The 18,216-nt window shown below is 47.7% G+C and overlaps 1 protein-coding gene across 5 annotated transcripts in view; it reads right to left on the reverse strand.

Moving 5' to 3' along the window:
• Window positions 1-383: 383 nt before the first annotated feature.
• Window positions 384-18,216, reverse strand: part of Myo10 (myosin X) — a 212,592-nt gene continuing 194,759 nt past the window's right edge. For all 5 annotated transcript variants that reach the window (XM_052743059.1, XM_052743055.1, XM_052743057.1 and 2 more), the window contains 11 exons: window positions 16,107-16,249; window positions 15,103-15,297; window positions 14,140-14,297; window positions 11,867-11,990; window positions 10,799-11,096; window positions 9,654-9,861; window positions 8,758-8,894; window positions 7,813-7,933; window positions 6,933-7,385; window positions 3,762-3,953; window positions 384-1,850 (listed from right to left, as the gene is read on the reverse strand). In XM_052743059.1, the coding sequence (XP_052599019.1) occupies window positions 1,749-1,850; window positions 3,762-3,953; window positions 6,933-7,385; window positions 7,813-7,933; window positions 8,758-8,894; window positions 9,654-9,861; window positions 10,799-11,096; window positions 11,867-11,990; window positions 14,140-14,297; window positions 15,103-15,297; window positions 16,107-16,249 (2,131 nt within the window). In that variant the 3' untranslated portion in view covers window positions 384-1,748. The remainder of the gene's footprint in view (window positions 1,851-3,761; window positions 3,954-6,932; window positions 7,386-7,812; window positions 7,934-8,757; window positions 8,895-9,653; window positions 9,862-10,798; window positions 11,097-11,866; window positions 11,991-14,139; window positions 14,298-15,102; window positions 15,298-16,106; window positions 16,250-18,216) is intronic.

The following is an 18,216-nucleotide window of genomic DNA, read 5'->3' on the forward strand; positions in this document are numbered from 1 at the left end:
CATTAGAAGCTAGGATGTGCATGTCAGAGAGAACATGCTGGGCTCATGTCTTGAGCCTGTGTTCTATTGACTTTTCTTTTTCACAAATTTTATTTATCTTTATGGCTGAATCAAGCTCCTTTGTGTATACCTGCTGCAGTTTTGCCATCCACTCATCTGCTGGCGGACAGCTAGATTGGTTCCACATCCTTATGACTGTGAAGAGAGCGGCATAAACACAAGTGATAGGATAGACTTGTGTGTATTAAATGTTTTTATAAAAGCGGCCTTGTGTAACTTGAGATAGTAAAATTTAAAAAAATCTAAAAGCAAATATGCAAAAGTAACCCCCCGCCTCCTCACCCGGTTATTTGGAACTATCTAAGTAAAGCAAACACAGCATGTTAGCTAATATCTTTTATTGTCAGACTTTGTGAGCCAACAAACACCACTTCCACATAGCTGTCTGTAAGGGATAAGGCAAATTCAATTTTTCTTCATGAGTAGACTCATCTGGCCCACCTTTATAATTTTTCCATATAAAAATAAAAGTCCAAGTCCAGATTCTTTTTCTTCTGGTCATAAACGCTGTTATTTACAGGCGCTGTGTTCAGGCCACCATTTGAACTAGGGACGAAATAAGGTGTGAATTTCATTGAAGTCTTGGCTTTAGCATTCATGTCAGGGTCCTTTGGAGGTCTGCTGGAGGGTTACAGGGTTGGGATACAGTAGCTTCCCCCCATTTTCAACATGGTTGTGTCTGCAATCTAGAGTGCTGACACAAAGCTACCCTTCAAAGAAAACAACAGAGTTTTTAACTTTTAGAAATCAACGACTCCAAAACAACTTCATGTGGCTCTAAAACCAGCATGGGGGGACCAGCAGTTGAAGAGTGGTTTGTTTATAAATACAGTTATCTTTGTGGGCTGCGGACCTGTTAGTAATACAGCAGTCACAGGTTGCAGCCCTTGCTACATGTAAAACGAAATTGAGTCAAAATGTCTCTTTCCAAAATACAGCAAAGACAGGAACATCCAGAATTCTGATCTGTGAATAAAACCACCTTGGAGACTAAAACTCTGAACTATTAAAATATACAGACAGACTGTTTACACCATTGCACATCCTCTTCCCTTTGTGTTTAATGCTCACGAAACGATGATTAAAGTGTTGAGTGTATGAACGTATGCATGCACGGGCAAGCACAGACACTTAAATGAAAACAAAGCCAAATGTTAATTCATGTCCGTGAGGAAGGCTGCCAGCAGCGCTCCGACTACAGCACACTGTCCCCTTCCGCTCTGTCTCCCCTCCCCTCTCCCTCACTTTTCCTCGCAGTCAGGAAATCAGGCTGGGAGGTTAGTGCATAATCAATGGATCGATGCCCTGTTTCCAAACTCTGCAAATTCCCCCAGAAGGAGAAAGTGCTTCCCCTCAGTAGCACAGTTAAGGTCGATTAGGGTCAATTCTGCAAGTTAAGGCACTTCTGGCTGCTTTGGTGGCAGCATGGTTTTCTCCCCTTTCTTTTTTTTTAAGGCAAGTATCTAGGAGTACTAAAGCTTTAGAACTTGTGCAGACTGTTAAGGTAGACAGCTTAAGACGTGATCACTGAAGTTGATGGGGCGAAAGGAGTCCCGGAAACTCCTCCCACGGACGACTGGTTTCCAAAAGCCCGGGCAGCTGTGTTTCCAAAGCTGGGTCAGGACCTGGCACTGGCCTAGGCAGAGAGTGGCACATTCAGACCTGAAAGGCACACGGCTTGCTTGCCTTCACCTGGAGCTGCCCTGGCTGCTCACGGAGCGTGTGGTGCTGTAGCGCTTCTTCACAATCATGCTGATGTAGGCTTTCATGAGCTTGGCCACATCCACCACCTGCCGGGAAGAGCAGAACCCACACATGGTCACGAGTCTCTACCAGGTCCAAGAACCTAGCTAAGCAGACATCTTTTGACAGTCCTCCATGTAAGAAGAGGAATTTCTTCCTATGCTAAGTCCACACTCCAGACAGAGAGACAAGAGTTGAGCTGACCATTCCTAGCCAGAGGGAGTGAAGCAGAACTTTTCTAAATACAGCATGCACCACCTGGTGGCTCCTGTACAGAAAACAGTGATTTTATTTGATGCGTGTCATCTGCCTTTGGACATTAGCACATCACTAGTACACCACTTTGCAGCATTAGGATTTGGACTGCTAGCCTCACTGAAAATGGTGAAATGTGGAGACCACATCAGCCTTTATAGGCCGCAGTAGCTAATTCGAGTCTGTTCATTTGGAAGCAGCTGAAGAAACAGAAGGGAGCTTTGGGGGCCAGGATGGAGCTATGGGCAGCTACAGACGCCCAGCCCACTTCCACTGCAAACAGACACTCTCCCAAGCTAGGCTCTTTCACTAGCATCTTCCAACGATGCCATCCCTCTCTCCCCTTCTCTGGCCAATCTGTCCTCTCAGCCTGGACCATACAAAGGCATCTTTTTGGGTTTGTTTTGCTTTGTTTTTTGAGACAGGGTTTCTCTGTGTAGCTTTGTGCCTTTCCTGGAACTCACTCTGTAGCCCAGGCTGGCCTCGAACTCACAGAGATCCGCCTGGCTCTGCCTCCCGAGTGCTGGGATACAAAGGCGTCCTAATAGGTTTCTATTTCTCCTTCTGCCCTTCCAATCTCCTCCCATACTGACATTGGTAAAGCCATTGTCGTAGTGCCTTACACAATCCCGGATTTCAGGGTAGGTTCCCACCTTCCATGGGATTCAACTAAATGCCACACCCCAGCAAGGGACCCTCCACTGTCACAGAGTCTGGAGCCCTTTCCTCTCTCTGAATACTTTCCTCAACAACCCGCTAAACCTCACTCTTCCCCTCCCTTCCCCCAGCACCTCGAATGCCCTCCCACCCACCATGGTGGGCAGCAAACAATTCATTTCCCTTTACCACCCCTTCCTGGTAGCAGCACCCTCTGCGGGGGTCTCAGGTGGCTTCTTCTTTTATTATTACAGTTGCTCAGGTTTGGAGTTGCTAGCACATGAGTGTTTTACTTGCATGCATGTTTGTGCACCACTGATTTACTTGCATGCATGTTTGTGCACCACTGATTTAATTGCATGCATGTTTATACACCACTGTTTTACTTGCATGCATGTTTATGCACCACTGTTTTGCCTGCATGCATGTTTGTGCACCACTGTTTTGCTTGCATTCATGTTTGTACACCACGTGTGTGACTGGTGCCTGAGGAGATGGTTGTGGACCACCGTGTGGTGCTGGGATTGAACCAGGGTCCTCTGCACAAGCAACAAGTGCTCTTAGCTGCCGAGCCATCTCTTCCAGCTTCCAGAGTAGAGTCTGACTGCGGTGGTTCTTTGCTTTAATCTCCTATTCTCCACAAGGTGACACTGCCAACAATGTGTTTCGTCACTGGGTCACTTCCCTTCTCTTCCCTTCCTGACCCACTTGCAAAAGAAACAAAATTCTGTACTGTACAGACAAGTGTAGTGGGTAGCCATTCCAGCTTTGATCTGGAAGTTCCAACCCCCATTGAGACTTCATCTCCTTTTAACTACGTGGAGTGGCCTTAATAATTTCACCAATAGACAAGGGAAATCTGGAGCTATCCGACTTCGGCTTCAGCGGAGGAATGGCCCACCCTAGGTGTGCTCCATATATAAGAAACCTGGAGTGAGTCTCTTCAAAGGAAGAGACTTGGTCAAAGCGGCCAGGAGATGGGGCGCTGCTCTCCCCTTTCACCGAGACCCTGAACGAATCCTGTCTACCCTGCTGCTGCCTCTTACCTCACTCGTTTCAAAGAGCAGTTCCCGCTCATCGACCACGATCTTGTAGGTGTTGGCCAGCGGTGCCCCGAAAGAGAGGATGTGCTCATACTGGAAGACTTCTAACGGTTTGCCCTCTCCACGCTTGTAGACCGACACGGCGTCGGCGCTGACGCCCAGCCAGAGTTCCTGGGGAAAGCCGCCTTCCTTGCACTGCAGGGGCAAGAGAGTCAGCGTGAGCCAACGTTGGCTAAGGCCACAACGCATCCTAGAAGCCACAAGGCAGGCACCGAGGCCAGTGCTTGGCAGACGATACTGACCAAAGGCAACACGCCAGCATAGAAACGGGAGAGATTGTACCACAGTGCACACCCTGACTGATTTTTGACTGGGTAATCAACTGTAGGATTTGCAGAAAACCAACTGGTCAAGTCTTGCTCTGATGCCCTACTTCTTCATAACGCCTCTTCTCCATCTTGGATTAGCTCTTCTATTAGAGGCACCTGAATCAGCCTCACAGAAGAAAACAAGGAACACACAGGCCGGGCCAGCAACCGAACAGAACAGAACAGCCAGCCACTCTGGGCCAGCCAACTCTGTTCTTCTGTTTCTAGGTCTGTCCCCATCCTGTCTGGACTGGTTTATCGGGGACCAGAGAGACAAATTCTCCCAATCATTGTGCGTTGACGTCTCTCCACAAGAAGCGGCGATGTGTTCAGTTCGCTGGCCCTAACTACAGGCTTGCTCGCACAGAGCGAAGGGAGGAGAACAAGATCGTGTGTAGGAATATCAACCCTGGAATGACAGGAACCAGAGCAGGAACAAGTGCTGCAGATTCACATACATAGAAGAGAGCATGTATAAGGCACAAAGCGCCTTATTTATAAATCAGAACAGTGGTTCTCAACCTTCCTAATGCGACCCTTTAATACAGTTCCTCATGTTATGGTGACCGCCAGCCATAAAATCATTTTTGTTACTACTTCATAACTGTAATTTTCCTACTGTTATGAATTAATGTAAACACCCATGTTTTCCGATGATCTTAGGCAAGCCCTGTGAAAGGGTTGTTTGATCCCCAAAGGGGTCATGACCCACAGGCTGAGGACTGCTGCATCAGAAGAAACATAACCCTATCAACCAACCAACCTACCACACCCAGGACAACATCCTACCAGAAGCAATTAAAGTATTTTGGAATATGTAATCGGTATTTAGATTTTTATAAAACTTCGATTGAAAGTCATCAAGATCAATTGCTGTAGCCGTAAGAAATCTAGAAGCGAGGCTGGAGAGATGGCTCAGTGGTTAAGAGCACTGGCTGCTCTTCCAAAGGTTCTGAGTTCAATTCCCAGCAACCACATGGTGTCTCACAACCGTCTGTAATGAGATCTGGTGCCCTCTTCTGGCCTGCAGGCATACATGCAGGCAGAACACTACATATAATAAATACATCTTTAAAAGAAATCCAGAAGCTCATCTGTGGGGGGGGGCGGGGAAACTCGCCCATTTAGAGGGAGGCAATGGCTCAGGCTTTGCAGGCCTTGTCGTCTCTGGCACTGACTAAACCCTCCACATCTGCAAAGGAGGTGGTAGGATCTGACACGCAGGGCCAGTTTGACAAGCATCCCTCCATTCCGCACTGCTGGTTACATTTCGTTTCAGTCAGCATTCTTAAATGAGGAACTCAGGAGTGAGTATTGGGTGAGGCAGTGGTAAATTCCACTTTCTAAGGTACTGTTCCTTCTAGCAGACATGACAGGGAACAGACAAAGCAAGCTCACGCTCAGCATCTCTAACCTGTTTATCTGCAGTTGGATGTGTTCTGAAACCTGCAACATCATTGAGTGCTGACTTGAAGTACAAAATATTTGGAGCGGCCACAAGGGATGCAGCTTGGTGGTGGAGTACTTGCCTTGTATGCACAAGGCCCTGGGTTTCATCCCCAGAATACAAAAGAAAAAGTCAACATATTTTTTAAAAGTTGGATTTTGCTGCCAAGTAGTGGTGGCGCACACCTTTAATCCCAGCACTGGGAGGCAGAGGCAGGGGAATCCGAGTTCGAGGCCAGCCTGATCTACACAGCGAGTTCCACGACAGCTAAGGCTACATAGAGAGAAACTCTGTCTTGAAAAACCACCACCACCAACAACAACAACAAAAAGAAGTTAGATTTTGCCTTCCACCTCAGCTCTTGGGAGGTAATCTCTGCCAGTCTGAGGCAAGCCTGGTTAACAGAGTTAGGGCCAGGCCAGCCAGAATTACTTAGTGAGACCCTGTCTGGAAAAATATGGGCAGGGAGATGGGGTGACATCACTTTTGAAATATTTTAAATTTTGGATTATCAGACCAGGGATGCTCCAGTATAAAGTTGGTGTGAAAATTCTAAAATCTGAAAAACTGTTAATTGGAGAAATTTCCAAGTATTTTGGATAAGGAGTACTTGTATAAAGTTTCTAACTGTGCATGTAAATCTAAAAACAAGAATTTTAAAAATGCAGACTTTAATAAGCGTTTTAAAAATTAGACCAATAGCTATAATAAAAAAAAAAGTGTACATTATTTAAAACAAGAGACATTTAAGGCCTGGTGTGGTAGTCTTGTAATCCCGGCACTTGGGAGTGGAGAAAGAGGTTCAAGGTCATCTTCAGCTACTGAGCAAGCTGGAAGCCAGCTGGGCTAGGCACTAATCTACCTCAACAACAGAAATCCATCCATCCAGCCAGCCAAACACACAGACGGAGGGCATCCTAATGGGGATCCTATTATAGAAACATTTGCTACAAAGGAAGAGAAAAAAACCTTTGAGGGGAGACAGCAACGGGTCAGTGGGTAGAGGAGCTTGCCTCCAGGCCTGACTACCTCAGTTCAATCCCTGGAGCTCACACAGGGGAAGGACAGAGCTGACTTCTAAGTTATCCTCATCCGCACATGCTACATACACACACACACACACACACACACTAAATAAACACATGAATAAAGTTAAAAACAAGAAGATAAATCAAAACAAAACACCTTAGGGAGAAGAGGATGTTAATGGTAAGAACCAGAGGGCACAGAGCCAACAGATCCCTCTTGTCGCCCCCCTCCCACCCCAATGAACCTGGGCCAGGTTCAGGTTCTGACCAGTGCGGTCAGGACACAGCACCCGTCTGTTCACGATGGGACATTACAGCAGCCCGCTCTCACCTCCACATCAAAGAGTGTTGATCCATAGCCAGGCCACTCCTTGATCAAGGCCATATACTTGGCCATGGCTTGTTCCTGGTTCATTCCCTGCAATTTCTTCCATTTGTCAATGATGCTGGCCCGAGCAGAGCCGACTTCTTCCTTAATCCACATGTCCAACATCTGCTCCTCCTCCACTTTCTGCCGGACCACCGCCCCGGTCCGGAAGCTGCGCCTCAGTGTCCCCTCCAGGAAGCTGGTCCGCCTCTTCTCCAGGCGTTCGTACGGGGTGAAGGTTTTGGTCGACTGACTGATGCGAGCTTTGAGTCTCTGCAGAGAGTAAACCTCCTCCAGGGGTGGGACTGAGGTGTGCAGGGTGTAATCCCCCTGCAGGTACTGGAGTCTCAAGGCAGCCAGCACTTGGAGGTTTTCTTCAGGGGCTGGGTGGTGGCCATGGATGACTGCTTCATGGGCCTGAAAGGTGGTAGGAGCTGTGGTCAGGTAACTTCCGAGTACCATAGGAAGGCCCAAGGCTGGCTCACTCAGGCTCCTGGTCTGTACCCCAGCCTTGCTGATAGCTGAATTCCACCCCAGCAGAGCACAGCCCACCACTTTCAAGTTGGATTTCTCTCCAGCAAAGCACAGCCCACTGCTTTCAAGCCAAATCCCTTCACAGGTATCACCCAACACTGGAATATCTTTATTCCTATGGTCTCTTGGCAGTGATGTTTAAATCAATTGTGTAGGGTTTCATTCTACAGAATGAGTGGCTAGCTCTTCCTTGCTGGTAAACCTACTGCTGTGCCTTGAGGACTTGAGCAGTTCATTTATCTGGCATAGTAATGGGCATCGTTCGCTTCCGCCTCACACAAAGGGATCCCTTTCTCAAAGTTCCTCTTACCTGTTCAAACATAAATGCAAACTCCACGCTGTCTTTTGGCACACTGTCGGTGTCCAGGAAGCAATAAAGTTTGAAGTAGAATTTCCACGGCGAGTCCCCAGCTTCTGACGTGGCAGCTAGCCTACAGACAGAAGCCACAAAAGACTCAGAGCGGAACTGGAAAGGGGCCGCTCGCTGGTGGCCCACAGAGGGCTGGTTCCGCACAGCTCACTCGGAGGACACAGGCATCCTGTCTATGGTGGTAGTGGCACGGTGCGGGGAGAGACGACATACGGGACAGTCACACAAACAAAACCGCGAGACACCACGTGTCAGAGTTCCTCAGTACTTTAACCAGGGGGAAGGCACATGCTTCCAGCCCGGTCCAACTTCAACAAAGAGAAAGCCTTCAGGCAAAGCCTGCTGGCAGGGACTTACTGAGGGTCCCAGTTGAACTGGCACCATCGAATCTGTGCTTAATTCACAGAAATGCTATTTGTTCATGATAAGTCTCAATTGAGTTTTCTTAGTTCAAATTGCTGTGACTATTCAGTGGGCTGCCTTCGGACGCCAAGCATCTTTTCTGGGTTAGGGAATCTAAGTCAGAGATCAAGGATGCACTGTTGAAGGGACACTTCATACTGTGGACACGAGAGGGCAGTTTCGAGAGCCGGGGTGTTTGCTTGAGTCCACCGGCCTCATTTCAAAGCTTATCAGTGAGAACTGAAAACCTAAGTTCTTAAGAGACAGTGAACAGGGGCTGGAAGAGAGGGAATGGGGGCGAAGGGCTGAGGATGAGCTAAATCAACATTGAGACCATGGCTTTGTCTGTGAGTCGGGACGCACAGACGGCAGAGAGGAAAAGGTAAATAGATTAACCCAGGTACAATACCACTAAAGCAAACATATGAGGCCAAACAGGGAGCGTCGAATGTTCTTTCAGTGCTCTGAGGAGGAGGGACTTACTTCTCAAACTTGGCCAGAACATCAGCTACGATGGTCCGGCTTTCAATGGCCTTGTCCACGTGTCCATTGTACTCAAACAAGGCAAACATGTTCCTGCTGTCCTCCATGGCGAGGCCCCGGATCAGCTTCTCCACCACCTGGAAGACACATGAGGAGGCCCTCATCTCAGAGGCTGTGTGCACTTGACATTCATCCAACTTTGTAAACTCTGAGAGGGCTGCTGGCAGGAGAGAGTCCACACAGCCTCCTGAAACTGTTGACTACGTGCTGGCCCCAGAGCCTAACGTGTACTGTTTTTCTCAACTCTCTTGGTAAAGTTAGCTTGTACTTTCTTCTTGCTCCCTCCCCCCCCCCAGCCGCCCCGTCCCCTCCCAATAAAGCATCCTCCCCCCCCCCCCGGGGGGGGGGAGTTGATGAAATTCCTAAGTCCCCTGTTTTATTTGATATATTGAAAAACCTTGAGAAACAATAGTGATTTTTACTGATGCTTCCATTCAAAAAAAGGCTCTCAGAGCCTCATCTGCAATGCTACCATGACCCCAGCTTTCACTGGGTTAGCACCAGGGAAAATGGGTTCATTGGATGTGGCATTCTCAATGCCCTGGGGCCCAAGCGACCTGATGGACCCTTCTCACAGAGTTTCCTCTGCAGCAGATCTGTGGAGACGCTGGGTGGGATTCCGTCTCAGACACAGGCCTGAGCGGAGCTCTGCGTTTTCACACATGTAACTGCACGTTTACCTCTATCTGTATGCTTGCGGTGGGCGGCTGGCTACGTTTACCCCCTGGTTTGTTGTGCAGATATGCCGAGCACAAACACCCGCGTGGTTATGCTCGCCCCTGGTGCCACAGGTGGATGGGCAGGTGTGCACCCAGCACACTGTCAACATTCCCTACCTCCCCAGCTGTGGTGTGTGAGTTGATGGTGATCTTGCAGGAACCTCCGCCATGGCAATACACCGTGGACGTCATTTCCTGCCGGTGGATCAGAGCTTCGATTTCATCTCGGGAAGGCACAAATTCTCTGCATTTGGTTTTCTTAAGAGATTCGTAGATAAAGAGGGCATACTTTTCCATCTCGGTTCCTGGGAACTGTTCCCGTATCCTAGGAGACAAAGGTGAAGTGTGAGCTGTAGATAGAGGCTGGCTGGCTGGCTGGCAGGAGCTGGGCTGTGGGGACAGTTCGGCAGCAGAGATCGGCAGGGAGGCTGCCTCCTAGTGGTGACATGAGCAAACTTCAGTGTCTTCCTGGCTAGGTTCAGCTTTCCCTGCATGCGTTTACTGGATTTACTTCAAACGTGAAAAGTAAAGAACCCTAGGCAGCACCACTAATACCTAAAAGGACGATGCTTCATGCTGCCTTGTAAAAACACCACGGCCTTGAACTCAAAGAGATCCACCTGCCTCTGCCTCCTGGAGTGCTGCTAATAAAGGTGTGCCCTACCTTTTGTTTTGTTGAGCTAGGAGGGGGTTCACTCTGTAACCCAGGCTGGCCTTGAACTCTTGGTCCTCCTGCCTCAGCCTTCTAAGTGCTGAGATTGCTGGAATAAGACACCATGTCCAGCTTTAAACATTGTTTTTTTCCAGAGTTAAGCGAAATGAGATTATGTCTGCTTCTGCTACACACAAAACAATGAGATGAGAGATATACCACTCCTCAGATCCACCGTGTAATCATTTTATTACCTAAATATATCCCATAAGCTCATGCTGTCCACCTCAGAATAAAATCTATTAAGAACGCAGTCAGGATATATATAAATAAAATATCCCAGTTGGGGTTTTCTATATAGAGAGTAGTGGCAATTGAATGTACCCAGCATGAATATATTGGGGTGCTACACCCATAGTGGCTTGGTTCCCTACAGAGCTTCGTGCAGCTTCAAGGGAGAAAGGACACCTCGGTCATACCAGCTTGCTCAGGGACCTATGGGTCTGGCTGGAGGTCCCTGCCCCACAGTGTCCAGTGCTGGAACCCAGCCATTATGCCCTAAGCTCTGCTCAGCCTCTTTCAAAAGTCTCCCCCTTGCCTGGTGCTTTACCTTTTCAAGTGGAACTTGAGGTACTTGAGGATTCCTCGGCTGGGCAGGAAGGTACAGCTGAGGCACGTCAGGATCTGCCAGCTGTAAAGGTTGCCCACACTGCCAGGATGGGGCACCTTAGTGGTCTGCTTGATGAGCTGACAGTACAGCTCGTCCCGCAGAGGCCGCAGGTCATGGCCCGTCTGCAGGATGCCCTGGATGATGGGGATGGGGTCGGACATGGACTCCAGTTGCTGCAGTGAGTTGAATATCTTGATAGCCTCATCCTGGAGGGTTGTGTAGCCTTTGTCTTTGAGCACTAGGAAAAGAAAATGGACAGCATTACTCAAGGGGCTGGAAGAAAGTACAAAAAAAGGAAGGAATGACATGGGGGACCAACAGTCACTCCCTAATGCCGTGTTCACCCTCTTCCCTGTGCATTCAAATCGGCTGAGCACAGCAGGGGAAACATGGACGTGAGGGAGCTACCCTGCTGCCATGCGGCTGAAAGTTTAGTACATAGAATGCTCACTTAAAACCTGAACTCTAGCTGGGCAGGTTCCTCACTTAGAATGTAATATTGTCGAGGACCTCTTGACCTTGACTTAAAATGCTGTTAATCCATTACAATGTAAAAATACTGTAAGTCAAAAATGCATTAACTGCGATGAAACACCATAAACTTCAAACCATAAACTCTAAAAGCCGTAGCTTTTGTCTCAGGTATCTCAGATTTTGCTATGAACTTTGCACGAGCTGCTGCTGAGCAACATTGTGCTACGAAGCCATTTCACGATGAAGAAAAACACATACAATTAGTTGGGCACTGTATTGAGAATTAAAGATAGAAGGGATGAATATGTACACCTCACACCACTGTAAAGCAGACGTTGTATATTCTGAGTTCATGGAGAGCCCTGGCATTCTCTGATGTCCCTTTGAATCTTTACTTCAGTATATTTTACTGACTCTTTCCTGTCTGTGATGACCTAGGAACTCCAAGTAAGCAATGCTTCTGTGTTAGAGTTGAAGTTAACAGGAAAAACGGAACCACAGGCTCTGAGGATCCTGAGGGCTCTCTGAACTCACAATTGAGGTTTATGTCCCCGTAGGGAAGAGGCAGGAGCGGGGAGTGCAGGGGGTGATGTGTGTATCGAAGGATCGGGTTCCGCTTGTAAATCTGCTCCACCACATCGGAGTTCAGGCAGTTCTCCTGGAAAGAAAAGCTCCCATTTAATAGAAGCAAGAGGCTGAGTGGGAAAAGCGCACACTTAGCAAACCCAACCATGCTTCCCCACACAGGAACATCTTCTAGAAGTTATGGGAAATCTAGTGTTGACCATTTTCAGCCAAAGTGAATCCAATCTGCATTTGAACACAGACCACAAAAACACCTTCAAAACTCCATCTCTGTTTTAAGTGCATTTTCTCTCTATTATTAAAACTTCCCATCCGTGGAGATTATACACACATACTCAAAAATTAATTTTCTTCGTGATTTGCCATCAATCTTCAACTATAATTCATTTAAAAAACATTTTTGGTAGACTTTATATTTTGATTCTTGAGACAGGATCTAATCTAGGCTAGCCTAGAACTCATGACAATCCTCCTGCCTCAGCCTCCCTATTGTTGAGATTATAGGCGTGCATCACCAGTGTGGCTTTAATTATTTTTGGTACTTTACTCTCTTATAAAGATTTTCCTTTATAGTTATGTGTGGGCCTGTGGAGGCCAGACGAGGGCATCATATTCTTTGGAACCAGAGTTAGAGGTGGCCGTGAACTAACCAACATGGGGGTTTGGAATGGAAACTGGCTCTCTGTAACAGCAGCGAGTGCACTTCAACACCCCATCCTGCCAGCCCTTCCCTGTGCTCCCGCTACGCTCGACAGCGACACACATCCTGCTCACAGGGACACGTACGTCCTCCTCGGGCCTGCCCTAAATTTAAGAGATCTTCCCACAGAATTACATGGTGTGCGGACACTCTTCACATGCTACCCTGGGGTGGGAAGGCAGCCACGTCACTAAATCAACGGCGGGGCTGCAGACAGGCACCGAGTCATTCTTCCACAGCAATTTCATTTCCAGTGGGAAATCGTTTCAACAACATTCCATTAAAGGTTGGAAAAAAAAATCAATGTCTTACATTTTCTAGTTAATTAGGGTAACTTGTCTCATTTCCTAAGTATTTTATACCTGGAAAATCCTATTTATTCTTTGAATGTCTGAATTTGCAACAATTAGAAAATAAATAATAGATGACACAGCTTTGATGAGAATGTGTGGCTGACATGTCAACCCCTTCCCCCATACACACACACACACACACACACACACACACACAAACGAAACCACCTCCTCTCTCAAAGGAAGCTTCAAATATTTTTAAGGCTACAAATGAGATTATTTGTACCTAGGGCCCTAGGTCTATAGGAAGCTTGGGTGTGTTGGAGAATAATGGATTTACTGTAGTTTGGTCTCAAACTTCCAGAAAATATACCACACTGGAATCAGGAAGCCGCTTGATCTGGGTAGGAAATTACAGCTATGGACTTATTAGACCCTCGCCAGCTCCACTGGGTCCACAGGACTGCGAGCCAGGTTTGTGGCAGCTGGTTTATTGTTAGTAAACAACATATGTTTACTCAACAACTAAGCTTACAAGAGGGAACGGCAACTTAATGAAATCAGTGAGATCTGTTGTTTGTGGTATTTGGAGGTAGCCGACGGGATCCCACGTGTTCCAGATCAACGGGGCTCTTTGTTTTCTTTCAGGTAGTGGAGACTGAACCCAGGGCCCTGTACCCATCAACAAACACTGAACCATATTACCAGCCCTCCAATCTGGGCTCTTTGTGAATCTACTTCTGTGGCCTAGAACTGAATAGTGAGAAGTGAGTTACTGTTACTTCTAAGAGGTCCCCAGCTGGGGCTGAGGTGACCCTGGGATGGCTTGGGTGGTCCTAACCCAGTTCACACACAATCTTCTGTCTATATAGAGAGTGCCAAATTCTAACACCTCTATAGAGACAAAACATTATCAGTGTAAAATTTCACTTAGAATCTCATTCAGATTCTCAACTGAAAAAATACACAGTACTGCCGGGCGGTGGTGGCGCATGCCTTTAATCCCAGCACTTGGGAGGCAGAGCCAGGCGGATCTCTATGAGTTTGAGGCCAGCCTGGTCTACCAAATGAGTTCCAGGAAAGGCTCAAAGCTACACAGAGAGACCCTGGCTCAAAAAACAAAACAAAACAAAAAATACACAGTACTAGTGAAAACCGAGCCAGTGAAATCCTGAGTCTTTTCGGCCAAGAGAAGACGGCATGAGGAGTTCCTGGGCTTCTCTTCTCACCTTAATATCTTGGATCAGCTGCTGGGTGGGCGTGTCGATGGGAGCCTTGGTATCAGTCACGTTTTGAATGGCACTCGACCACCGAGTGGCCTCGTTGAGTAGCTTGGTGTAGAGTCGGTAACAGTGTTTGCGCCCATATACAGTGACATTCCAGTAACCTGCAAGGCAGTGCAGCACACGTGTGTCAACTTCGCCCTCTGGGACCAAGGCTTAAGTCCCACAGCTTGTCCTGGTGCCCCAGCCAGCACCACGGGAAGGGAAGTCTTAATCAGTGATTTAACTCAGTAAACACTGGAGATCTACAGGCTCTGTGTCTGGCACTAGGCACCCAGGGACAAACAGAAAACAGTGTCCCCAGCACTGTGGAGCTGGAAGTCAAGAGAAGACAAATACTAAAACAAGGAGCCCAACGCAAATACTTGAACGAGAGCGGTCTCTCTCAAAGAAAGAGTGGGTGCCAGCTAACGCCCCATTCTGGGGACTGGCACAAAAGTGCCAATGTACAGCTTATCCGGACATTCCTCCCACCTCCTGCTTCTCCTCTCCCTTCCACAGCCCCTCCCCTCAGCAGAGAAAGCCGCTAGAGACTGCATGCTTGGACAAGGTGCGAACCAACTTAGGGGAAAAACCACAGCGGGCCTGCCTACCTACGCAGCTGTTTCTTATGCACTAGGCTGAAATCCGATGAGTCTGAAGGTCTTTACATTTTTTTTGTTCTTATCAGACTTTTTCTGCATCTCTGAAAATCAAACTGGCTTCGCTATAGCTTCAAATACAAAGCATTTAGAACCAACCACAGCCAGCCTCAGAACGTGAATCAAGAAACAGAATTTCTTTTGTATTTTGAAGCCAAAATCCACTAGGCAGAAATTTCACTTCTTCGCTGGAGCAAGCCCTGGCCTTCTGAGATTTGTCACCCTGCGCTTTCAGCCTGGCTGTGTTTCAGCCCGGGGCCTTGGGTACCTGTCTCCTTGAATATCTTCTCGTCGGGGGGCACAACAGAGCACAGGCTGTTGAGGACCAGAGTGCCTAGTTTCAGGGCGTTCTTCTCTGAGCTCTTGTAGTAATCCAAGGAATTGTGGGTCAGGACGAACCACCGCTTCTTCAGTTTTAGTGAGGACATCTTCGGACTGTTCTTTACTTCTTTATGCAACCACCCTGGAAAGGAAGGTTCAAGGGTCAGTCAGAAGACTATCATGAGGGGCTGGCGGTAAAGATCAGTAGTAGAGTGCTTTGGGGACATACTTGAGGCCCTGGGGACCCAGCCCTAGCACTGAAAACACAAATGTGACTCAAAACCCTAAGTGCCACGGCATCATTTACATCTGTAAAACTTTAAATATGGGCTGCATTTCTATCTATTGGTTAGAAAATGGCCATAATCATTGTTTTGTTGGGTTTTTTTCCTCAAATTCTTCAGACCAAGCAACTTGGAGAAGCTGTTTAAGGACGAGGAGATGCCACTTAGTGATTGCTGCATAAGCGTGGGACCCTGAGCTTGGAGTCCCAGCACCCATGTGAAGGGCCTGGTCACAGCAGCGTGCACCTGTCATCCTAAACAGGAGGACTCCCTGGACCTCAGTGGCCATCTGGCCCAGCTGCATTGATGGTTCAGTAAGAGACCCTTGTAGTGGGTAGTCATTCCAGCTTTGATCTGGAAGTTCCAACTCCACTGAGGCTTCGGTAATGGTCACACCTACAAGGCGGGCCTCAGAGAGGGCCCTGAGGATCCAAGATCCGGATGCGCCGGCTCTCTTGGTTCCTGGACCCTGGACACTGGAGGTAGACCGAGCAGAGTTCTCCAGAAAACACCGCCGGACTGTGCTACACCTTTCCCAGACCCTGTTACCTATCCCTTCATTTGTGAGTTACCCCACAAAATAAACCTCCCTTTTAAGTACGTGCAGTGGCCTTAATAGTTTCACCAATAGACCCTGACTCAGGAAGACAACAGAGCCGGCAGGCACCTCTCACGATGAACTCCTGGCCCTCCACCCTGGTGTCCCCCTTGGATCTCTGCAGCAGTGTTATCCAGTGGTGCATTTCCTCCGGCGTGTCTGCGTTGCAGTGCAGCACCCGGTTGGCTGTGATGATCACGAACGAGTTGGGTCTGAGAAGAGACAGGGCGAGAAAGAAGGGGAGCCTCTTAGATCCAGGGCCGGCATCACCTGTCTGCACCAAAGCTTCCCAGCCTTTGCCCTGGTGGTGGGGTCCCTGGGAGACACTGGGATGCTATTTACAGTTCATCTTAAGGCAAACCTTGCTCATATTTCTGTGGCATTTATTTTATGCATCATTAGCCGTCAAACTTGGAGCAACACACTCATCCAGAGAAGTCCTGAGAGGGAAAAACATCTCTTCCCCTAGACTTTCCAGAAGAAACTAGTTCCAGGAAGGCAAAATAAGGTAACCATGGGGGATTTTTTTTTTTTTAAATGCATCTCCAAAACCAATTTCTTCCTGCCTCTGGATATAGCCTTGGATAGTATTTCTGTGGTGGAGAATGAAATTCCAGACAGTGGTAATGGAGGAGGATTAGCAAGTAGGTGTCAATGGAACATCTTACGTCCCTGACTGGGCCTGGTACAGAACGCTACTTGGGTCCATGGTCTCAAAGCCACTCCACAAGGGCTCACTTCCCAGACAGGGCTAAAGTGATAATGGAAACTTACTTTGTCCCTCAGCTCCTGTCTGCCAGTGCCCAGGACCGCTCAGGGGACTGTGCACACACTAATTCCTTCATCTAGCTGCTTATACTACTGCCTGGATTCTCCTCTCTTGGGAGCTTTCAATATCTACTGCAGCAAAGCACTACCAGAGTTCAAGAAAAAAAGGTGAACTAGACTGTCTGCCTGTGGCCAGAGGTCCCTTAAAACTGTGCTGAGCTGGGTGGTGGTAGTGGCAGTGGTGGCGCACGCCTTTAATCCCAGCACTTGGGAGGCAGAGGCAGGCGGATCTCTGTGAGTTCGAGGCCAGCCTGGTGTACAGAGTGAGTTCCAGGACAGGTAGAATACACAGAGAAAACTTGTCTCGAAAAAAACAGACCAAATCAAAATAAAATGAACAAACAAAACCCAAAAACTGTAGCTGGAAAGGAAGAAAGGTGAGAAACAGAATAACAGAATGTAAAGTTTTCAGTATAGGCCATCCGCAGTGGTTTGAAAAAAAAAAAAAATGGCCTCCAAAGGAAGTGGCATTATTAGGAGGTGTGGCTTTGTTAGAGAAGGTATGGTCTTGTTAGAGGAAGTGTGTCACTGTGGAGGTGGGCTTTGAGGTCTCATATATGCTCAAGCCATGCCCAGTGTCTCAGACCACTTCCTATTGCCTGTAAGTCAAGATGTAAGAACTCTCTACTCAGTTCTTTCTCTAGCACCATGCTTGCCTTGCTTCCTGCCATGACGAGAATGGACTGGACCTCTGAACTGTGAGTGAGCCACCCCAATGAAATGTGTTTCCTTTATAAGAGTTGGGGTGGTCGTGGTGTCTCTTCACAGCAATAGAAACACTGACTAGGACACCCTGCCAGGCTTGCTGGGGCGGTGGGTTTAAAAAGAAGCAGGTTACTAAGGCAGAACTTAAGTAAACATGAAGAACCTGGACTTTGGTGACTGACCGCATAGGAGTTAAACACTTCTAAGCCAGGCTGAAGGTGGTGTTGACTGATTTCTGGAGACAGAAGATCCCCATCCCATCCCACAAGAGCCCCAGAGTAGGTAATGAGAACTCCAGAGCTCTCACTACCTGAAGATGGTTGGCCTTGAAGGTCAAAACAGAGAAAGTAGAAATGTCAAGAACAAGGCTCATGGTTGGATTTACATCTATCTATTTCACACTAATACTCATCAAGGTCTTCTTAATTTTTAGGGAAAGGAACACTACAAACTCCTTATGCTGGAGTACCATTTTCCAAAAATGGCCATTTTCTTGCTGTAAGAATTTCATGACTGTTAGGTATGGTGGCTCACACATGTGGTCCTAGAACTTGGGAGGCTGAGACAAAAGAACTGCCCCAAACTTGACTCCAGCCTGGTCTAACACAGTCAGGCCCCATCTCAAAAAAAAACCAAAAAAAAAAAA

The sequence above is a fragment of the Peromyscus californicus genome, unplaced genomic scaffold (genome assembly GCF_007827085.1).
Source record: "Peromyscus californicus insignis strain IS unplaced genomic scaffold, ASM782708v3 Scaffold_18__1_contigs__length_77618521, whole genome shotgun sequence".
Lineage (NCBI taxonomy): Eukaryota > Metazoa > Chordata > Mammalia > Rodentia > Cricetidae > Peromyscus > Peromyscus californicus.